General features: G+C 40.4%; 1 protein-coding gene across 2 annotated transcripts; it reads left to right on the top strand.

Annotated features, from left to right (window-relative positions):
• The first annotated feature begins 901 nt into the window (after positions 1–901).
• ZBTB43 (zinc finger and BTB domain containing 43) lies at positions 902–24,036 on the top strand. 2 transcript variants are annotated; one of them, XM_080819617.1, is made up of 3 exons: positions 902–1,015; positions 4,984–5,107; positions 21,115–24,036. In XM_080819617.1, exon 3 carries the CDS (start codon positions 21,138–21,140, stop codon positions 22,539–22,541), a length of 1,404 nt encoding a protein of 467 aa, XP_080675743.1. In that variant the 5' UTR covers positions 902–1,015; positions 4,984–5,107; positions 21,115–21,137; the 3' UTR covers positions 22,542–24,036. The 2 variants fall into 2 exon arrangements, with proteins under 2 accessions (XP_080675743.1, XP_080675744.1); XM_080819618.1 differs by lacking the exon at positions 4,984–5,107.
• Positions 24,037–24,567: the final 531 nt, after the last annotated feature.

Genomic DNA, 24,567 nt, shown 5'->3' on the forward strand with positions numbered 1-24,567 from the left:
AATATTTCTCCTAGCATTTTAACATATTTTGTTGCTGTTATATTTGAAGAGTCTAAAATATTATCTACAATATTGCTAGAAATAAAGTCCAAGTAGAAATGTATTAGGCTCATGCAACAAAATATCCAGAAGCAAGCTAGCACCGTAGCTTAATGTCATATGAGACCTAGGCTCTTTCAGTCTTTCCATTTTGCCCGCTTTAGCATTTGCTTGTCACATCATAAGTACATGATTGGGACTGAACTTCCAACCTTCAGGTCTGCTTAGAAGCAGGTATCAAATAAAAATGACAAAGCACTTGAGGATACTCAACTAAAGTCCGAGTGGACTTTGCTAAACCCACACCCACACCCACCCACCCACCCACACACACACAAACGTTGGTCACCTGACTGCCTTGTGTAACCACTGGCTAATGAGATTACCATGAATAGCTTGGACTAATTATGAGTCATTCCTTCTAGCAGCAGTGAAGATCTACCTCCCCTGAGATCAAAGAATCTCCACTAGTACCTGAACAAAATGGGGACCCAGCACAGCGCCTGCCACACAGAGGAAACTGTTTCTTTCGTTGTACATTGACTGAGTATCCACTAGGTGCCAAAGGCACTGTGGAGGCAAAAACGGATTTGACACGATCTCTGCTACGCAGCAAGAAAGAGATAAAGTTTGAAACGGGGTTAGGACTTCGTATTAGCTCCCTAATTCCCAGCAGTGGCCTCACTAACAGCCCTTAAAGCTAATTGACCTGCGCCAGGTTACACTGCGTAGTAGCTGGCTGCCTCCGCGCGCTCTCTGGCCGCCCCGCCCCGAAACCGAGTCCCGCATGCGCACACAGCTTTCTCTCTGACGCACCCCCGGAAGCACTGGCGTTTCGGGGGCGGAACCGGGAAGCGTTTCCGGGGGCGGGAGGCGCAGGCTGAGGCGGTCGCGGCGGCGACGGCTTGAACGGGCCTGACGCCGGTGGCGGAAAGTGTCCGGCGACCGGGTTATGTGAGCGCGGAGCCGTTAGCAGGTACTGCGGAGTCGGGACAACAGGTAGCGAGATGGCAGGGAGGGAAGCCGGAGAGGTTTAAGGGCTTCTCTGCAGGTCCCGGCGCGCGCGCGCCGCTGGCCCGGCAGGCCCGTTCCGCAGACCGGGATGCTTCAGCCGTGCTCTGGCGGTTGGAGTCCGGGCAGCCCGGTCCGACTCCTGTGGTTTCCAGCCAGCCCGGTACGCGAACCGCGACCCCAGGGCCCCCGAGGCAGCGTCTCGCCCAAGGTCACCCCGTGGCGGCGGACCTCGGCGGGCCAGAGCGCTTAGAGATCCCGCCCCGGTACGTCCGCCGGCCTTTCGGGGGCGTCGTGTGGGTGCGGCGTGGCGGCCTCGGGTTCGAGCCAAGGCCCGGAGAAGGGCTGCACCCGGACTTTGCTGGTATCTGCCTCTGTTTACTTCTAAGTCGTGTCTCACGTCTATTGCGGTCTCTGTCACCTGTTGTCACCTGCCCTTTCTGCCTCTCAACTCTGACCCTGTCAACTTTGTATTTCTCTCCGGTTTCTCTCTCTTGAGCGCATCTCCATCTGGACCTTGTTTTTGTTTCTCTCTCTACTTTGCTTGTGTTTCTTGACCCTTTGTTTCCTTCTCAGTCTTTACTTTCATTCACCGCCTGCCTGTCAGCCCTGCGCTTTGGCCATCTGTGTTTCTGCCAGTTTTGTGTCTTGTTTGTGGTCTCCTAACCGGGTTTGTCTGGGCGGGGCAGGGCAGGCTTGCCCGGACCTCTGAGCCATGCAGTGACTCATGACCCCGTGAAGCTTCCTGCACTGGTGACATTCTCAGCCACTAGACTGCAGTCTGGCCTCAACTCTGACAGGTGTCACCCAACCTAAGTGTCCGGGTGCAGGAGCTCCTTCTAGCAGGCAAACCGGAGACCATCTCAAGGCCAAAGTAGCTTGATAAATCACGCCTTTTCTTACCCATGGTTTTTAAGCCTGCACAGCTCCTTACTTCCCTTTGCTCCATACACTTACCCCAGGATAGCCTCCAGGGCTCTCAGGAGCCAGCTCCTTGAGTTCCAGCTGCTTAACTAGGCCTGTCTACAGGCAAAGGAAGGGTCAGTCTAAGATTCTGTGCCCCTTGGGGCTCATGGAACAGGAAGATTTCTGGGAAGCCTGTTTGCTTAGTTAAGAGATTGTGTCACTGTGCAGCTAAATTATTAAGAAACCTCATAATTTGGGATTTCATTCTTTGCTTTACTAAAATACTCACTGAAGAAGTAAGCCAGACACAAAAGAACAGTTATCTTATGGGTCCATTTATGTGAGGTATCTAAAATAGGAAAATTCAGAGACAGTAGAATATAGATTACCAGGGGCTGGCAGAGTAGGGGATGGAGCGTTATTGTTTAACGGATACAGAGGTTTAGTTCGGGATGATGAAAAAGTTCTGGAAATGGGTAGTGGTGATGGTTGCACAACATTGTGAATGTGCTTAATGCCACTAATTGTACACTTTAAAATGGTAAATTTTATGTTAAGTATATTTTACCACAGTACAGGAAAAAACTGCTTATTGGAGAAGCTTGGAATTAATCAGCTCTTCGGAAATGTGATTTTAAAAATTTATTTTTGGATGTTAGAATATTTAGTTGAACGTACTGTTTGTTGATGCCTGCTCTCATCACAGCTAATGTTCTTAGAAAGGAGTTTGGTTTAAAAAAAAAAAAAAAAGTTTGTTAAAATCTTCCCTCAAGTTTTCTACTTGTGGGAGATTCCTGCCCTAGCTCTTCTCCCTCCGTGTTCCTTGGATATAATGCGGAAATCTGCTGCATACCCATGGGAAATTTGAGGGAGATTTTACTTTTTACATGAAAAAAGCTCTTAGGGTTGGAAAAATAACCCTGTTATTATGATAATGCAAACTTATGTGTCATTTCCTGTGTGTTTTCTGATGGGGGAGGCCTTTGTGTTATGTTCTCTGAAGCTCTCAGGTTGCGGGTGTTGTAGTTTATCAAGCTGAATTACTGCTGTATTGAATCCTAAATACCATAGATTGTTTTCTCTACCACCAAAGAAGGAGAAAACACTGCCAATTAAGCTATGACATGTGCTTTTTAATCATTTAGGCTTCTCAAAAAATTATTTTTTAAAGATTTTATTTATTTGAGAGAGAGCACAAGCAGGGGAGGGCCAGAGGAAGAGGGAGAAGCAGGTTCCCCACTGAGCAGGGACTCCAATTCTAGGCTCTGTCCCACCACCCTGAGATGATGACCTTGAGCTGAAGGCAGCTGCTTAACTGACTGAGCCACCCAGGCACCCTAGGCTTATAAAATTCTTATTGAGAAAACATTTTTAGACTTATTTAGATATTTTTAAATGACATCATTCTAAAGCCTAAATAAAAAAGAAAAAGAAGTGAAATAAATTGGTTAAAGTGTTTGTTACAAACTTTTAACATTCCTACCGTCAAATACTTTTCAGTTCAGAGTTCGGTCCTTAGTTTCCTACAGTGTCCTTTGTGTGTTCAGAAATACTGATGAGGCTCTCAGAAATGCTCTATCTTTGTCTCAGGCAGTGACAAACATTAAAATTTCCACATGGCCATCACATCCTAATTGCAGAAATTTTGAAATATGCCCCTTAAAATCAGTTAAATATACTGTGTATCATTTTCATGAACTTTTCCTTTTTACCTTATTTATATGTACAGTTGCAATAGAAGGATTTTTGTCTTATTTGTGACGTGTTGAGAACAAAAATTTTCCTTTATTTTGTTGGTCTTCTGTAGCTAATCATTTTCCTGAAACTGAATGCTGTTTCTGCCTTCTGCCTTCCTTGTGTTGAGATTCTTACCCCAAATACTAATGAATATGAGAGGGCATTTAAAACCATTTCCTTAGCTATACTGTACTGTAATGGCAGGATGACTGATAAGTGGGGAGTTAGTGGTTAGAACAATACCTTCGCTTTTGAATCTCAGAGTTTACCACAATGGAATGTTTGCCCTGAGTTTTAAGTAAAACATTCAGCAGTGGCTTAAAATTAAAGGGAGACAAGAATCAAGCCTTATCAAGTAGGTAGCTTTTTTTTTTTTTTTAATGCTAAAACAGGTTTTACCAAGTTCTTTACCCGAAGTCTTCCAAGTAGAATTTGTAGGGATGCTGATTGGCATGGTCTGGAGACTGAAACGACTTTTCCAAAAGATAGTTTAATTCTGTAAACTTACATAGACATCGATCAGTGTTGGTTTTCTATTTTTAACCAATGTGCCATGGTGATGTAAGATGTTATTAAAACTGGGTGAGGGGTTGAGGGGTGTACAGAACCTTTGGCGTTTTTTGGTAACTTTTGTGTGAATCTAAGATTTTTTCAAAATTAAATTAAAAATACAAAACAGGGGGGCGCGGTGGCTCAGTGGGTTAAGTCTCTGCCTTCAGCTCAGGTCATGATCTCAGGGTGTTGGGATTGAGCCCCACATCAGGCTCTCTCTGCTCAGCAGGGAGCCTGCTTCTGATGCAGCGCCGCCCCCCCCCAATCTCTCTGCCTGCCTCTGTCTACTTGTGATCTCTGTCAAATAAATAAATAAAATCTTTTAATTAGAAATAAAAAAAAAATACAACACGGGGTTGCCTAGGTGGCTCAGTAGGTTAGGCATCTATCTGCCTTGGGCCTAGCCATGGTCCTGTCCTGGGATCAAGTCCCACGCTGGGCTTCTTGCTCAACAGGGAGCCTGCTTCTCCCTCTCCCTCTGCCTGCTGCTCCCCCTGCTTGTGCTTTGTCTGTGTCAAATAAATAAATAAAAATCTTTTAGAAGAATAAATAAACTAAAAAATACAACACAGAAGCAAAGAAGGTACAGAATTGAAGTTAATATAACCAAAAATACCAGTGTTGATTAGTTTTCCTTCTGCTGCTCACACACCTGTAGTATTTATTAGGAAGGCACACAGACACGGTAAATGTCACCAGCATCTCTTTTACATTTTCAACATGATTTTTTTCTTTCAGAAGTCAGTGAGATTTTAATTTGAAGCAAAACTGAAAAATGGGTTTCTCTTCCTCATTCATCCTTACTGCTTTCTGATGGCCATGGCATAAAGGGCTTTTTCCCAGGAATACAGCTTTGCATTAGGTAAGCTATGAACTTACTAAAAAGACAGGTTTTTAAAATTTTTTACTAAAATAGTTTCTTTTCAGCAAAAATAATGATGTAGTTGTATTTAATTGCTCTAGACCAGAGTTTCTTATACTTCTATTCTGGGGAGGAGCTCTTGTGTATTTTAAGACCAGTCACTGCTTTACATTATTTAACTTCACAGAAACTTCTCCGCTGAGTGACTTTTTTTAACTTAGAAAAATAATAGATTTAAATTAAACTGTTTTGAATCCTGACCTACCCCTTCTGAGATATATGATGTGGGACAGGTCTTTTAACCTTCCTGAGCTTCAGTTTACTCATTTTTTAAATTAGTATGAGGATTCAGGGATATTACAAGAGCCCAGGTTTCCCTAGTCTTGTCTTGTGAACTGTAAAGCATTTGGCTAATACAAAGAATTTTGGTAGGCATGGGGTATTGGTATTTTTATACATTTGTGCCAGTCTTTAGATTTACTGAAGTGGTATTTACTGTATTTAAATGTGCTCCCTACAGTAAGCATGCAAATTACCCTCTGATCTGATTAAGAAATCTCTGGAGGGCTTCAGGACTGATGGGTCTGCTTCCCTATTAGATTGCTGTCTGTGTTTTTCAGACTTGTAGTTGTGTTTAAATAATGTATAAAACTTGACATACTATTCTTTAGCTGTATAATTAATACAGGCTACTGTTAAACTCATCAAAGTTGGAAGAGATCTTGAAGATCATCTAGAGCTCGGTGATTCTTCAATATTTCCCCGTTTTTCCCTGCTTTTAAAAAACCCAGAGAGCCTCCGTGAACTATGGAGGGAGGGAGTGGGGATAGGTTGGGTTACTATTGGGTTATTGTTGTCGTTGTTTTAAAACTTAACTATGTGCAAGATAAATAAAATTGCTAGTACGTCATTAAGTCTGAGGATTGTAAATAATTTGCTCTGGAGTTTAGGAATGTGTTGTATATTATAGATTATTTCCATTTATTTGTGAAAATAGTATTCACCTTTACCTTTCATACTATCATCAGGCTATATTGGGCCTGAGCAAGTGTTTTGAACCCAACTTCGCCACCCACTAGTTATATGAGCTTAAGCAGGTGGTGTACCTCTTTGTCTGTTTCATATTCTATACAATAGGAATAAAAAATACCTCTCCAGTGGGTTATTTTGAGGACTAAGATAAAATATATACAGTGCTTTTGTACAGATTTTGGTACAATGCATACATTTAATGAATAATAGATGCTGTTGTTATCTCTATAATTAGATTTTTCCTAGTTACCCAGTTTGGAAACTTTGTAGTCAGTAACTAGTTTACCTTGCATTACTTTATTTTTCAAACTGCTTTGTTAAGGTATAATTCATGTGCAATTACAATTTTTTTAGTATATTTAGTGGGTTAGTATATTCAGATAGCCATCACCACAATCTAATTTGAGGATTTTCATTCCCCCCCACCCCCGAAAACCCCAGTTGGCAGTCAGTCACTACCCTTTCCTTTCCCCATAGTTTCTGGCAGCCACTGATTCACTTTTTGTCTATAAATCTTTCTATTCTGGACATTTCTTATAAATGGAATCATACAAATTGTGGCCTTTTGTATCTAACTTCTTTCACTTAGCATCATGTTTTCAAGGTTCAGCCATGTTATCACATCTGTCAGCACTTCATTCTTTTTTATTGCCAAAAGAATGGCATAATATAAGAATACTTACATAGGGGCACCTGGGTGGCTCAGTGGGTTAAAGCCTCTGCCTTCGGCTCAGGTCATGATCCCAGGGTCCTGGGATCAAGCCCTGTATCGGGCTCTCTGCTCAGCAGGGAGCCTCCTTCCCGCTCCCACCCCCTGGCCTGCTTCTCTGCCTACTTGTGATCTCTGTCAAATAAATAAATAAAATCTTAAAAAAAAAAAAAGAATACTTACATAATCCATAATAAAAAGGAATACTGTTCATTGTATGGATATACCACCTTCTATTTATTCAGTCGTCAGATGAGGACCTTTGGGTTATTTCCACTTTTTGGCCATGATGGATATTGCTATTGTGGATATTTGTGTGGATATCATATCATATGTTTTCAGTCCTCTTGGGTATAGACCTATGAGTAGAATTGTTGAGTTACATGGTAGCTCTGTGTTTAACTCACTGAAGGGTTGCCAAACTGTTTTCCAAAGTGGCTGCACCACTTTATATTCGCACGAGCAATATATAATGGTTCTGATCCTTCCACATCTATGTCAATAATTGCTTTTGTCTGTTTTATTTATCATAGCCATCTGAATGGTTATCTCTCATTGTGGTTTGAATTTGCCTTTTCCTAGTGAATAATGATACTGAGCATTTTTTTGTGTGCTCATTTGTATATCTTCTTTAGAGAAAGGTCTGTGCAAATCCTTTGCCCATTTTTCAGTTGTCTACTATTAAATTTTAAGATTTCTTCATATATCCTGGATACAGATCACTTAACAATTATGTGATTTGCATATATTTTCTCCCATGTTGGAGGTCACCTTTCCACTCCCTGGATGGGATTGTTTGTGTCTTGCACTACCCCTTGCATCTTCCTGCTGAGCAATTCAGTCACTCCTACCAGTTCTACCTCTCTGTTCTCCATACTCACTGTTACTTTCATTGCCTCAAACCTTGATTATATTTGCTGAAATCTTTTCTTTTAAGATTTTAATCATTTATTTGAGAGAGAGAGAGTGAGCAAGAGCTGGGTGAGGGGCAGAGGGAGAAGCAGACTCCCCGTGGAGCAGGGAGCTCTACATGGGGTTCCATCCCTGGACTCCGGGGTAATAAACGGAGCCAAAGGCAGATACTTAACTGACTAAGCCACCCAGGTGCCCTTGCTGAAATCTTATAATTAAGCCTGTACTTCTGATTTACTCCTGCTTTTAAGTGCATCAGCAGATTGTCTTTCAATCTGCATATCACTGAGAAGTTTTCAGTGCTGCCCCCAGTGCCCACATTTAAAGTTAAGACGGCGCCTTTAGCAGGGTAATCCCAGCAATCCTTCCCACGTGAAGCATAGGAGTGATCTTGAATGAAGAGCTCAGAGAGAGTTTGCAAGCTGGCTTTCTGGTGGTATTTTTATCATAGGTGAGGACCTTGCCCTCAGTGGGATGGGAGCAAGAATTCAGTTTCTTCAATGTGCCATACTCACAGTGCACTTGACCCCCAAGAGATTAAAGAAAGCAAACCAGAATGCCATATGATTTATAATTTTTCTTTGTTAATAAGTGAGGTGGGCTTATAGTTTTTTCATATCTAATTTAGATACTAGAGTTTAAATAAAAGTAATAAGTTTTCTCCCACCGTTATTCCCTTGCTCCTCTTTCCCCTCTGAAACAGTTTATACAGCATAGGAATTAATTTGCTTTACAAAATTTTCCCATAAATTATTCTAGGCCTGGTGTGCTTTGGAAATCATTTGAACTATTTCAGAATTTCTACACAGTAATCTGTTCAGACTTTTTTCTTCTCAGGTCAGTTCTGATAATTTATACTTCTCTGTAAAACTTTTTATCCATGAGATTTTGAAATTTCTTAGTGTGGAATTGTCTTCTGTCTTAAGGTTTCTATAATGTTGTTATAGTCCATTTTTTATTCCTAATTTTGTGAATTTGACACGCCAGTTTTAGTTTCTTTATTGTTTTAGAATTAAGAATTTTGTTTAATTTATTGGGTGGGGGTTTTAAGATTTTTTCTTTAATATTTCTTGATTTATTACAATATGTAATCACATGTAATCAGATATGCTCTGGTGTGTGTACCCACTTTTTTCTCTCTTTTTTATTTCTTGGTAAATGTCCTAAAAAAATTTTAAAAGATGTGTTATTTGTAGACTGTAGAGGTTGTATGTTTCATTTAAATTAGCATTACCAGTGATACCTGTCTAAGTTTCTACATCCCAGTTATCCTTTGCCTACCTGATTTAAGAATTAAAAGAGGGAAAATTATATTTCTTACTACAGTTATGTTTCTGTCACTCTCGTTTCCTGAAGACTATATTACATTTACACACAGTTTGCAAGATAACCCTCATTGTGAATTATGGAATTCATCAACTAACAATAAACTTGGAAAAAAAAAATAAGAACAATAAGCTCTTGTCCCATTTGATACTTTTTACATTGACTCTTACTTTGATATTAACAACGTTGCCTGGCTTACTGCTGTTTTCATAAACCCATTCTTTTGACTTTTGACCTTTTTGATGATGAATTCCACTATCTTTTCTCTATCTGAACAAGTATTTTGCCTTTATTTTGAAAGCTATTTTGATTGGGTATAGAATATAGGTTGACAGGTTTTTACTTTTAGTACTTCGAAGACGACTGTCTTGCATTGTCTACTGTCTCCTGACTGACATTGTTTCTGATAGGAAGTTTGCAGCCTTTCTTTTCCTTGGTTCTCTGTACAGAATGGGTCTTCTTCCCCTCTGGCTGCTTTTAAGAGTTTCTTTTTTTTTTTTTTTTAAAGATTTTATTTATTTATTTGACAGAGAGAGAGAGAGATCACAAGCAGGCAGCGAGGGGTGGGGAGGAAGCAGGCTCCCCACCGAGCAGAGAGCCCGATGCGGGGCTCGATCCCAGGACCCCGAGATCATGACCTGAGCCGAAGGCAGAGGCCTTAACCCACTGAGCCACCCAGGTGCCCCTTAAGAGTTTCTTATTACTGGTTTGAAGTGATTTGATTATGGTATAGCTTGGGGAAATTTTCTTTATGCTTCCTGTGCTTGGAATTTGTTGATGTGTGTGTTTGTTGTATTCATGAAATTTGGAAAGATTTTGACTATTATTTCTTTAAGTAAATTTACCCTCCACCTCTTCTCCTTCAGGGACTCCAATTAGGTGCCTTAAAGTTGTCTCAGGGTTCACTAATACTTTGTTTCCCCTTCCCCTCTCCGTTTTTTTTTTTTTTTGGTCCTCTCCATCCCCCCCATTTTATTTTAGGTTGTTTCTCTTGCTGTGTTTTCAGGTTCACTGATCTTTTTTCTGCAGTGTTGTTATTCCTCAGTGTTTGCTTATCTGTGTTTTGTTTTTTAAAGAATTTATTTATTTATTTGACAGAGGCAGCGAGAGAGGGAACACAAGCAGGGGGGGAGGGAGAAGCAGGCTTCCCGCCAAGCAGGGAGCCTGATGTGGGGTTCAGTCCCAGAACCCTGGGATCTTCACCTGAGCCAAAGGCAGACACTTAACTACTGAGCCACCCAAGCACCCCTGCTTATTTGTGTTTAATCCGTAGAAATTCGATTTGGGGGTGTGTGGTTTTTTTGTTTGTTTGTTTTTAATAGCTTCCCTGTTTAAATACAGGAAAGCTATATTTTCTTAAACATACAGAATACAGAATTTTCTACCTGTTATATAAATTTGTCATTACTAGGTCTGTTTCTGTTGATCACATTTTTTTCTTTCTTTATTATGGTTTATATTTTCCTGCTGCTTTGCACGTCTAGTGATTTTTCATTAGGTGGTAGGCATGAATTTTACTTTCTTGGGCTCTGGATATTTCTGTACTATGTAGATATTCTAAATAGTTTGATCCCTTTGAGGCTTATTTTCAAAATCTGTTTAACAGGACCAGAGCTACATTATATTTGGGGCTAATTTGCCCCCACTACTGAAGCAAGACTTCTGAATACTCAAGATTTTCCACTCAGAAATTTTCTTTTGTTAAATATTTTATTTGATTGCTCCTTCTACTCTATTCAATTCTTTGTCTCAAGGACACTAACTAGCCATACATTGGATCTCTATTCCCTTTTCTCCTGTTCTATTCTCTTCTTTCTTGCTGTTTTCATAATTTTATTCTCCTCCTGCATTCTGGTAGAAGTTCCCCTAGAGTGCCTTCCACATCACTGATTCCATTTTCTATTGTTGTGGTTCTGCACCTAATTGCCTGTTTACATTTCTGCTCTGTTATTAGTTTCTCTGCATCTTCAAGTCATCGGCTCTTTTTTTTTTTTTTTAATAAATACCATGTTTTCATAAGTTTGTGGAAACAATTTTTTTTTAAGATTTTATTTATTTATTTCACAGACAGAGATCACAAGTAGGCAGAGAGGCAGGCAGAGAGAGGGGGGGAAGCAGGCTTCCCACCAAGCAGAGAAACCGATGTGGGGCTCGATCCCAGGACCCTGGGATCGTGACCTGAGCTGAAGGCAGAGGCTTTAACCCACTGAGCCACCCAGGCGCCCCTGGAAACAACATTTTGAAAATGCTGTCTAGGGGCATCTGGGTGGTTCAGTCGGTTACGTGTCTGCCTTCCACTCAGGTCATGATTCCAGGATCAGCAGGGAGTCTGATTCTCCCTCTGCCTATCCCCCTGCGTGTATGTATGTGTGCACGCATGTGTGCATGTGCTCTCTTGCTCTTTCTGTCAAATAAATAAAATCTTTTAAAAAAATAAAAATTAAATGCTATCTAGAGGGGCACCTCAGTGGCTCAGTTGGTTAAGCGTCTGATTCTTGGTCTCAGCTCAGGTCTTGATCTCAGGGTTGTAAATTCAGGCTCCACATTGGGGTCCACACTGGGCATGGGGCCTACTAAAAATAAAAACTAAATAAATAAAAATAAAAATGCTATCTAAGCTGTGCTCTTTAGGGGTGCCAGTCTGGCTCAGTCAATATGGCTAGTGACTCTTGATCTTGGAGTCTTAAATTCAAGCCCACATTGGGCATAGAGCTTGCTTTAAAAAACAACAAAACTGTGCCCTTTGTTTATCCATTACTGTTTTCTTTTTTGTTATTGTAGAATGTATTTACAGACCCCATGTACTTACAGAATGAAACCAATCAGGTATTTTGTTTGTTTGTTTGTTTGTTTAGGATTTTATTTATTTATTTGACAGAGAGAGAGAGATCACAAGTAGGCAATGAGGCAGGCTTCCCGCCAAGCAGGGAGCCTGAAGCTGGCCTCCATCCCAGGACCCTGAGATCATGACCTGAGCTGAAGGCAGAGGCATAACCCACTGAGCCACCCAGGCACCCTGACCAGTTAGTTTTTAATTCTTTAATGGGAAACATTCTGCTTGGGTCTGAAAAATTTCCACCATTGTGGGTGGGTTGTTTGTGTTTTGTTTGTTTGTTTGTTTGTTTTACCATATACACGAATGCTGTTAGAATCATCTCTTAGCTCTTTAGTTGGAAGACAGGCTGAATCATCCTGACACCAGGGGTTAACTTGAATGGCTGGGCTAGAGGCTAGGTCTTAGGTACTCTTAGGAGAGCTTGAGCTCTGTGCACTTTCTTCTGTGTTAGGGAAATTGTTTGTTTAAGATTTTATTTGTTTGAGAGAGCACACGCACAGAGGGAAAGTGAGGAGGAGAAGCAGACCTCCTTACTGAGCAGAGAGCCAGACACGGGGCTGGATCCCAGGACCCTGAGATCACAACCCAAGCTGAAGGCAAGACACTCAACATGTCTTGGCCCAGCTGGCAAATGTCTCTACCTCCTTCCTGGGGCTACTCCTGAGCCCCACTCTCTCACGTCAACTTTTTAAAAAAATTTCTACTGAGGTACTGTGCAACCTTTGGTATTCCAGTATAGCCAGCTATGAATGTTGCTAATCTGCAGGACCTGTCCCATAGTCCACTCTGCAGTTTTAGCCATGGATGGACCTTCGAATGAACAGGCATTAGTGTTCTTCTCTCAGGATTGCTGCTACTATACCAGGATTGTCTGACGTAGTAGGTGGAGGTGCGGGAGTAATGTGTCTTTTCAGTCTGGCCCCAACTCAACTCTGTCCTTAATTAAAGTTTAACCAGATAACTCTGGTCACTAGTTTCCAGGACTAAGGCCAATTTTTTCATTTTTCCTAGATTATTTTGGTTAGGATATGGTAGATGGGAAGAATTATATACTGTTTTCAAGTCTTCCATCTTACTCTGGTGATACTGAAATTTATTGTGAAAGGACATATGATTGTAGGATATACCAGGTCCCCTCCTCTGAATTTCTCTTGAGTTTATAATTCTCTTGTGGTGCTTTTATCAGGCTTTTCCTTGAATAACACGGTTGTATGCATTTTTCTTAATCTCCCCTACCAGATTATAAACTCTGGACAGTGAGATTCCTTGATCATTTTAGAAATTCCCCATGTACTTTGCATATGGTAGTTTATGGTGGTGTACTTATTTAAGTGTTTATTGCAGTGAGTTAATTACTTCTGTCAAAGTTTTTTTTTTTTTTTAATTGAAACAACAGCTATACTATTAATATAGATAACAACTGCTTGTGAGTTTATAAATAGGTTTATATAACAGGAAAACCCGAAGGAGAGGTTCAGGCTTTGCATGTTAGTAAGATCAGGGAATGTGTAGAAATACCACACTCACCCAAAGTTAAGGGGTAGAGGTCAGATGCTTGTATTTTATTTATATTTTTCTAAAGTATTTTATTTTTAACCTCTACACCCAGCATGGGGCTCGAACTCACAACCCCAAGATCAGGAGTCACATTCACATGCTCCACCAGCTGAGCCAGCCAGGCACCCCAGAAGTCAGATACTTTTACATTTTAAGGACCATTACCACCTTAACATAGTTGAAAATAAAGTTATGTGATTTTTTTTCTCCCAGGTTTTTTTTTTTAATGTGTGGTTAAAAAATACATATATCACTCAGTTTACCATTTTAACCATTTTCAAGTGGCATTAATTACACTCATAATGTTATGCAAGCAGCACCACTTTCTAATCCCCCAATTTTTTTCATCACACCAAACAGAAACCATTAAGTAATAACTCCCATTTCTAATTCCCCTGAACCCATGATAACCTCTAATCTACTTTTTTGTCTCTGAATTTGCCCATTCTAGATATTTCTCATAAGTGGAATTATACAAATGTGTCCTTTTGTGTCTGGCTTCTTTAAGTTAATGTTTAGCATGATTTGGCATGTTTTCCATGTTTATATTGTAGCATGTATCAGAGCTTTATTACTTTTTATATTCTGTATTCTTTTAGGTGTCATTGATTTGTAGTGATGTTAAGTCCTCTATTTCCTTATAGATCCTAAGTCTGGTTTTTTCTATTACTGAAAGGAATTGGAGTCACCACCTGTTGTAGATTGGTCAATTTCTGTATTCAGTTTTGTCCATTTTTTGCTTCATATATTTTGTCCCATATATATTTCTCTTGTTGGATACATATATGTTTATGGTTGTTATATCATCTTGATAGATTGAACCTTTTATCAGTATATAATGTCCTTTGTTCTTGTAACCTTTTTGACTGAAGTCTATATTGTCTGATAATAATATAGCCACTCCACCTCTTTTTTGGTTACTCTTTGCATGGAATGTCTTTTCTCTCATTTTACATGTCTCTTATAGACAAGATATAAATAAATCATATGTTTTTTAATCCATTCTGCCAATCTCCAACTTTTAATGGGGGAGTGTAATCCATTTACATTTAGATACTGATAAGGAAGGATTTACTTCTACCATTTAGCTGTTTTCTATATATCTTGTATGTTTTTTGTTCCACAATTCCTCCATTACTACCTTTTAAAAACCGATAAAAAGGGGTGCCTGGGTGGCTCAGTCATTAAGCGTCTCCCTTCGGCTCAGGTCATGATCCCAGGGGCCTGGGAGCAAGCCCCACATCAGGCTCCCCTGCTCCGTGGGAAGCCTGCTTCTCCCTCTCCCACTCCCCCTGCTTGTGTTCCCTCCCTCACTGTATCTTTCTCTGTCAAGTAAATAAATGAAATCTTAAAAATGTATATATATATATGCATATATATATGTAAAAAATAAAATAAAAACATTTATTTACTCTTCTTTTGGTATGCCATTTTGATTCTCTTCTTTCCTTTCCATGTATATTCTTAGTAATTACATTAAGGTTTACATTTAACCTCTTAAACTTAGCAGCAACTTAGTTTGACTAATTCAAACTTAGTTCCTTTTTTTTTTTTTTTAAAGAGAGAGCACACATGTCCACTTGAGTGGGGGTGGGAAAATGTGGAGAGGAAGAGAGAGACTCTTAAGCACGCCCAGCACCCTAAGATCATGACCTGAGCCGAAATCAAAGTTGGATGCTTAACCAACTGAGCCTTCCAGGCACCCCCCAAACTTAGTTTCAGTAGTACACTCTCTGTTCCTTACATATCTGTCCCTCCCCCTTCATGTTATTGTCATGGATTACATTTTCATATGTTGTCTATTGATATAGATTTACAAGTATTTTATGCATTTGTCTTTTAAAGCATACAGGAAAAAGGGAGTTAAAAGTCAAAAGAATAACAACAGCTTTTATGTTTACATTGCTAATCTTTATCAGTGGTCTCTATTCCTTCATGTGCCTTGGAATTACTACCTGGTGTTCTTTTATAGCAGCCTGATGGATCCCTTTTTATCATTTCTGGTAGAGGAGGTCTACGGGTAATGAATGCCCTTAGCTTTTGTTTATCTGGGACTGTCTTAATTTCTCCTTTATTCAAGAAAGGATAGTTTTGCCAGATAGAAAATTAAAAGTTGACAGTTTTTTCTTCTACCGCTTTTAATGTCATACCTCTGCCTTCTGACCCTGATGGTCTTTGATGAAAAATTAGCTGTAAATCTAACTAAAGATCCTTTTTTATGTGATGAGGCACTTCTTTCTTGCTGCTCTCAAGTCCCTTGTCTTCGACTTCCTGATATTTAACTTCTGGTGTGTCTAATGTGAATCTCTTTAATTTTACTCTACTTGGGAGTTTTTTGAGCTTCTTGGATGTATGAGTTTGTCTTTTATAAGGGGAAGGTTTCTACCAATATTTCTTTTAATACTGTTTCTACCTTTTCTTTCTTTGGAGACCCCCTTACTCTACTTGGGAGTTTTTTGAGCTTCTTGGGTGTATGAGTTTGTCTTTTACAAGGGGAAGGTTTCTACCAATATTTCTTTTAATACTGTTTCTACCTTTTCTTTCTTTGGAGACCCCCGTGGTGTGCATGTTGGTACATTTGATGGTGTCCCACAGGTACCTCAGATTGTGCTCATTTCTCTTCATTTTTCTTTCTCTCTCTCTGGCTGGTGAGTTGCAATTGCTTTGTCCTTGAGTTTGCTGATTTTTTTTCCTTTTGTCTATTTAAATTTGCCATTGAACTCCTCTCGTAAATTTTTTATTTCAACTTGTATTTGTTTCCTGTGTCTTTCAAACAAAACACAACAAACTGGATGGCTTAAATAACGGGAATTTGTTTTTTCACAATTCCAGAGGCTAAATGACCAAGATCATGGTATTGGTAGATTTGATTTCTCCTGAGGCCTTTATTCTCGGCTTGCAGATGGCCATCTTTTTACCGTATCTTCACATTGTGTGCGCCTCACATGTTTCTCTGTGTGTCCAAATTTCATTCCTTAAAATAATACTAGTCAGAGTGGGTTAGGGCCCTCCCTAACAACAACTCAACACCTCATAGCAATCACGTTCTAGAGTACTTGGGGAGTCAGGGCTTCAACATGAGTTTTGAAGGGATATAATGCAGCCCACAACACAGCTATTATTCTTGGCTCCAGAATTTGTTTGGTTCGTTTTTATCATTTCTGTCTCCTTACTGACATTTTTCTCCTGGTTTCCTTTAGTTTTTTTTGTCCATAGTGGGGTTTGGGGGTTTGTCTTTTTTTTTTTTTTTAAGCAATTTGAGCACATACAAGGCAGATGATTTAACAACTTAAGCTAGTAATTCCAATGTCTGAAATTCCTCAGGGATAGTTTCTACTATTCTTTTTCTTGTGAATGCACCTGTTTTCCTTTTTCTTTGTATACTTCGTAGTTTTTGGTTGAGAGCTTGAACGTTTTATGTATTCTAGTATGGTTAACTCTTGAAATCAGATTCTTCCTATCCTGTGGGATTTCTTTTGTTACTTGTTGAGGGCTGAAGTAGTTTGTTTGCATGACAGTTTTCCAAATGATTTTGCAAAGTCTACATCTCTTATTGCATGTAGTCGCTGAAGTTCTGTTGCTTTATTATGTGGTCAGCCTGTGACCTGACAGACTTCCCTAAATACTTGGACTCAGGCCCTGGGGATGGATGGGCAGGGAGTGTGTTTGTCTTTTCAGAAATCTTACGGTTGAGGGGCACCTGGGTGGCTCAGTGGGTTAAAGCCTCTGCTTTTGGCTCAAGTTATGATCCCAGGGTCCTGGGATTGAGCCCTGCATCGGGCCCTCTGCTCAGCAGGGAGCCTGCTTCCCTTCCTCTCTCTCTGCCTGCCTCTCTGCCTACTTGTGATCTCTGTCTGTCAAATAAATAAAAATCTTTTTTAAAAAATTAAAAAAAAAAATCTTACAGTCAGAAAAAAGTTTATGATCGATGCTGCTGGGGAGGACACTGCTGCTTGAGCGGGCCGAAGCAGAGCTATGTGGATCCACCATACTGGCCAGAATGCAAACCCCCAGCTTTTGAAAGATGTAATCCTTGTCCTCCCTGGTATGAGCCAGCCACTTCGGGAATGTGGGCCACTGTCCCACAGACTGGCGCAGGGGTGAGGAATGGGGTTTATAGTTGGTTTGCGCATACAGCTCTCTTGGTGATGTTCAACAGCCTCTCCCTTCAGCCAGCATTGTCTTGGTTGCTACAAGTGTCTGATCAGATTCCAGAGTTCTGAAATAGTTGATTCTGATTATTCAGCAGCTTACTGGTTGTGTTGGTGGAGGGACTGATCCCCGGAGCCTCCTATTCACCACTTCCTTTACTATCACTTAATGGCCTTTATTTTTGTAGAATTGTTTTTAAAAGTCTTGTTCTCAGTCACTTAAGATTCCACAAAAGATACTTGAAATCTTGAGGAAAAGATTAGTATTCAGTAGTAGTGTTGGGAAAATAGGCTAGACATTTTGGAGGGAAAAGGGCTGGAATCCTAACCTTACTCCTTATGCTGAAACAAACTCTTCATATATTAAACATTTAAATGCTTTTTCTAAAAAATGGCACCAGGGGAAAAAATGAATGCTTTTTACTTTTTAAAAATAATCTTGGAGTTGGGAATGCCTTTCTATGTCTAATACAAAACCCTGGAGCCATAAAAGCAAAGATTGGGTAATTTGTATACATTTCAAAGTTACAAATTTCATTTACAAAAAACTACAAATCAGTAAGATTAATTGCCCAATTTATTTGAGCAAACGATATGACTGATAATTTATAGGAAAAACAAATGACCAGTAAACATGAACAAAGAATATCATTCTCATTCATAATTAAAGAAATGTTGATCAAAACAACAATGAATCATGGTTTATTCACTTAGGAGATTTGGAAACTTTTTTTTCCTTGGTTTGATAATATCTGGTGTTGTTAAGAGTGTGGAGGAGTAGACCTTGTTGTTCCTTGTTGGTAGGAGTGTGTCTTGGTACAACCTTTCTGGAAAGTGGCTTCGTAATATATATCAGAATGTCAAATCCGCAGCCCTTTGACCCAGCAGTTCCATTGGTAGAGATTACCTTATAGATGTTTCCAAAGATATGCTAAGATAGTTATGCACAGATGTATAATTATATTGTATATATTATAATAGCATTGCTCTTAATTTCAAAAGCCCAGACAATTGAAATTCTATAAGAAGAGAGCTGCTTAAATTAGGATATGTCCATATAGCAGGAGCTATATAGTCATTAAACAGAACTGAATGAGTTCTTTCTGTGCTAATATAGTACATTAGTTCATTTGGGCTACTGTAACAAAATACCATAGACTGGTTGGCTTATAAACAACAGAAATTTATTTCTCAGAATTCTGGAGGCTAAGAAGTCCAGGGTCAAAGCACTTGCAGATTCTGTGCGTAGAGAGGACCCACTCTAGCTATAGCTAGTTAGCTATAGCTATAGCTAACTCATCTTTTCCATGTGTCTTCACATGGCCAAAAGGGCAAAGTAGTCTCTGTGTCTCTTTTAATTTTTTAATGTTTTTATTTAACTCTACGGTCAGTGTGGGGCTTAAACTCAATTCTACGCTGAGACTGAGTCACATGCTCCTACCAACTGAGCCAGACAGGTGCCCCTGTGTCTCTGTTATAAGAGCAGTAATTCCATTCATGAGGACTCTGCCCATGTGACCTCATCACCACCTAAAAACCCTCCTCCAAATGCTATCACATTGAGAGAATAGGTGTCAACATGAATTAGAGGAGACAGAGTCTATACCATGCCAGAAGTTCTCCCAAGATCTATTAAGCGACAAAAGCTAAATGCAGAATAAAATGTAGGTAATGAACCCATTTGCGTAAGGATTTTTAAAGGATATATATGATTGATTCTGATACATGCATATGAAAATTTCTGGAAATACATGAGTTTGTTAATGGTGATTTTCTTTGGGAGGGAGAATAGGAACAAATGGTGAAGAATTTTGTTTGTTTGTTTTATTAAACAAGTTTCTGTAAATGCCTTTACATGTGTATATTATCCCCCCCTTTTTTTTAAATAGCTAAAATCCAAATTCTACAGTGATGTGATCTAGCAGAGAATCTGTATACCTAGATGCAGTTCTCAGAATTTCCACACTTTCTAAGTCTTACGTTTACGTACTACTTAACTTCTTTTGAAATTACAAATACCTGAATAGTTTATTTCCTGGTCTATTTTTGCTTTAAATTATCATGAAATGTTTTAAGAGGTGTAGCCATAAATTAATATTTCTTTCTAAAAACACTGTGTTACCGCTAAAAATTAATAATGAGTAACATGGTATTTTGGCATCTTCCTAGAAGAGGCAGAATGATGTTATAGGGAAAATAGCATAGGCTTTGAAGTCATAGAGACCTACAATCAAATCCCAATTTCATAAAAATTAGCTCTTATTTTAACCTTGGGAAAGTTACTTGAAGTAGCTGAACTTGAGAATATCAGTCTCCACATTTGCAGAGTCATAAAGATTAAGTGGAAAAAAAAGGTGTATAGCCCCTGCTATATAGTAATTACTCAAGAAACATTAGTTCCTTTTCTTGGTCTTTCTCCCTATCTCTCAAAGATGACTTTCAATCTTTGGGGGGGTTTTGTTTGTTTTGTTTTTAATCTCATACTTAGAAAATCTGGCATTTTACAGTGTTTGGGTATAGTATTGGAACCAGGTGACAGCGCCAATAAATCTCTTGGGTTTACTGGTTTATTTTAATTTACTGTGGAATTATGGTGTGTGAACAGGATCTCCAACAAAGTTTATCTTATTGATTGTTGCTGTTTGAAATTTTCTCTAATGCTTGACTACCCCACAAAATATATTTACAGTAACAGCACAGGCTATCCTTTATTCTTTGTTTTAGCTTTATCTTTGGATTGAGTTCATTCAGTAACAGGGACAATATTTACAATGCTCTTTGGTCTATAAACAACTTGGAGACCACCAGAAAGAAGGAATACCTTGCCTTCCCACTTCATTCTGCTTCACATCAGAAGCTCCTAAAGGGCTCAAATTCTGATGGCCGCCAGAGAAACACTGTTTGGGGCTTCGGTGAGTTTGCCCTGTGGTGCTGAAGGACCAAAGGCAAAGATTCTCCTGGCCACTTGACCCCCTTCTCCCCTCACTCCTACGCTGGCGTGTAGCCTAATGGCCCTGCTGTTCCTTACAGTTGCTGAGTTCATTCTTGTCTCAGAAGTTACATAGGTTTTCCTTCTCACAATTCCATCCTCACTTCCTTACCCCAGTGTGGCAAATGTGGATTGCATCTGAGGTCTCTTAAAAATTCTGTCCTTTGGATAGGTGCCATGTTCGTTTGGAGTAGAAGTATTTACTCTGTTTTATTTAGGAGATTTGTATAGCTTACAGATCACATCCCTGTGGATTCTCTTCTCTCATTCACAGACAAAGGCAAAATTGAGAGTTATTACCATGAAGGTGGTGGGTGGTTCCTGTTTTTGGCATACGCACACCTGCAAGCCTTGCTCTGGGGGATGAATGCTCCTCCCACTGGTGCCCACAGGCAAGGGGACTGGGTGAAACTATGGAACTTGTCTTAGTTTTCTTAGTGATCAGTAAGTTCCTCTTTGGGCTAGAATTAGTACTAATTTTTCTTTCTCTTGTAGCACCGAACAAGATTTGTGATGAAATGGAGCCTGGAACAAACTCTTTTCGAGTAGAATTTCCTGATTTTTCCAGCACAATTCTGCAGAAACTGAACCAGCAGCGCCAGCAAGGACAATTATGTGATGTTTCCATTGTTGTCCAAGGCCACATTTTCCGGGCACACAAAGCTGTTCTTGCTGCCAGTTCACCCTACTTTTGTGACCAGGTACTCCTGAAAAACAGCAGGAGAATTGTTTTACCTGATGTGATGAACCCAAGAGTATTCGAGAACATTCTCTTATCTAGTTATACGGGACGTCTAGTCATGCCTGCTCCAGAAATTGTTAGTTACTTAACAGCAGCAAGCTTCCTCCAGATGTGGCATGTGGTAGACAAATGCACTGAGGTTTTAGAGGGAAACCCTACAGTCCTCTGTCAGAAGCTAAATCATGGCAGTGACCACCAGTCCCCAAGTAGTAGTAGTTATAATGGCCTGGTAGAGAGTTTTGAGCTGGGCTCTGGGGGCCATGCTGATTTCCCCAAAGCCCAGGAACTGAGGGATGGAGAGAATGAAGAGGAGAGCACCAAAGACGAGCTGTCATCTCAGCTCACTGAGCAGGAATACCTTCCCAGCAACTCGTCCACAGAGCATGACCGGCTGAGCACGGAAATGGCGAGCCAGGATGGGGAGGAGGGGGCCAGCGACAGTGCCGAGTTCCACTACACCCGGCCCATGTACAGCAAGCCCAGCATAATGGCTCACAAACGCTGGATCCACGTGAAGCCCGAGCGCTTTGAACAGGCATGTGAGGGCATGGATGTGCACGCAACCTACGACGAGCACCAGGTCACTGAGTCCATCAATACCATGCAGACGGAGCACTCGGTCCAGCCTTCGGGAGTAGAGGAAGACTTTCACATCGGGGAGAAAAAAGTGGAAACGGAGTTTGACGAGCAGGCTGATGAAAGCAACTACGACGAGCAGGTGGATTTCTATGGCTCTTCCATGGAAGAGTTTTCCGGAGAGAGGTCGGATGGGAATCTCATTGGGCACAGACAGGAGGCTGCCCTCGCGTCAGGCTACAGTGAGAATATCGAAATGGTAACAGGGATTAAAGAAGAAGCTTCCCATTTAGGATTCTCAGCCACCGACAAGCTGTATCCTTGTCAGTGTGGGAAAAGTTTCACTCACAAGAGTCAGAGAGATCGACACATGAGCATGCACCTCGGTCTTCGGCCTTATGGCTGTGGTGTCTGTGGTAAGAAATTCAAAATGAAGCATCATCTCGTGGGCCACATGAAAATTCATACAGGCATCAAGCCGTATGAGTGTAATATCTGTGCAAAGAGATTTATGTGGAGGGACAGTTTCCACAGGCATGTGACTTCTTGTACCAAGTCCTACGAAGCTGCAAAGGCTGAGCAGAATACGACTGAGGCTAACTAAAAATAGGATCTGGCCCTTGAGTGGCAGGCACAAAAATAAACTATGGTAATTATGCAAATCTGGGCACAGATGATGCGTGCTACTTGCTATTATGAGAGAAGCTTAAAAAAAAATGGAAGATATTTCTGAAAGACCAGCTCTAAGTAGGCCAATTTAAAAATCTAATTCCTCAAATTTGTATGTTCCTGTCCAGGCCTGGAGTGGGTAACGGGGAGAAGTTAACCCACCTCCCAGCTGGCGAGGTAAAACTTCAGGCCCGTTGTTGTGATTGAGGCAGGTGGACTTGGTGATAGAGACACCTGCGCTTGGAACTGGACTCCAGCCTACCAGTTCTGTTTCAGGTGGCAGCCGATTTTGATCACTTATTACAAGGTCATGTTGGAATTTTATTTAGCTCTCACCATAGATAACTTAGGTAATGTGGATTTGTTTTGGTAGCTGCCTCACTGAATGAAATGCTACTTAATGTAAAAGCTACAAATAATGTGATTCCTAGGATGCAAAAGTGGTTAACAGAGCCCTCTTCTCTGGTTTTATTCTCTCTAAAGGGTATTTTAACTATGGAGATGCTAAGAGGGTGACGTTCTAAGTATGAAACAACGTACGGTACAAGCTTCAATTTCTGTTAAGATGCCACTCTCACAATGTGTTCCAGACTCTTGATAAGGCAAAGTTTTGTATTTTAGTACTAACATTTAGTTTGGACAATTGTATCTAATTGTAATTCTCTAGGGTGCCAGAGATAGGTATTTCTAATTGGTTTGCTGTCCCAAATCCTGTTTAATTATAGCATCCACACAGTGGGATCTGCTCTGCGGCTAGTAGGCGTCTAGCCTGCTTTGACTCTGACCGTGGTACCATTGGCTGCTGAGCCATTTCTCTCTCAGGTTATGATGCTTCCTGAGGAGGTCAGTTAGTGACCACAGTTAGTGGGAATGAGCCAGAAGTCATGGCTGAGAGTTCCCTGTGTGTGGAAGTTTATGGAGGGCTACAGTGACACTCCCAGCTGTCAGCGAGAGTTGCTGAGTAGCAGACTTTTGAGCGGCAGAGCAAAACAAGCAAGAGGAGTCTTGAAAATACACTGGTGGGGGAGGTAGTCTTGGAGGGGCACACTGAGCCAGTGCTGCCATTCTTTAGGAGTGCCGGAAGGTGTTTTCAAAGGGGGAAAGAAGGAATCCGAATTTTAGAAGGTAGTCTCCAGATTCATGTTCCCAAATTCTAGGTAAAGCTGCATAAATTTACAAGTCCACAGAGCTGTACGCACCAGAAGCCAGCAAGAAAAGCCGCTGTTCTTGAACCTTTTCTGCAGCTTGGGCAGATGTTTTAGGTTAAAAAGGAAGCCTCCATTCAGGATGCTTTCAGGCTGCATCAGGTACCTGAAGGCCTCACCAGGGCAGGACAGGGTGCTACTATTATGTCAGCTTTTCCACAAATTACTGGTCTTTTACTTCTAAGTGGAAACTTTTTTCCTTAAAATAAAAATAACTTTTCCTGGATTTGAGGTGAAATTTTGTTTTAAAAGTTTGGCTTTGCTCTAATGTGATACACGTTGCTGGCAATGGCCTCCCGTCCTCAAGCACCAACCACAAAGGCATTGACTTGTCGAACGTTGTCTGGAAAGGGGAAAGAAAGTACTTATTTACCAGTTAACTCTTGTAATCAACATTACAAAACAGGGATCTGTTCATTAACACTGTATCATTCTCGATATATAAAAAGCACTTTGTATTTAAAACTTTATTATAAATATATATATATTGATTTTTTTAACGTAGAAACTAGATATTACCTCTTGGTTGTTTGCCACATTAATATTCTCTTTGTGTCAAAACTTCACGGTTACAGTCCTTTCTCTGCATACCTGACAGATGTGTGTAGAGGTGACTGCAAGAAGAGTTCAATTGCTCCTTCTCTTTTTTTTTTTTTTTCGTGTTAGAAGCCAGTGGGTTTTAGGGATGATCCTAGCCATTATGTGTGAGAAGAAATTGGTTTTTTATTCCTACTGATTTCAGTACCAAGACAGTGA

This window comes from Martes martes, assembly GCF_963455335.1.
Source record: "Martes martes genome assembly, chromosome: 12".
NCBI lineage: Eukaryota > Metazoa > Chordata > Mammalia > Carnivora > Mustelidae > Martes > Martes martes.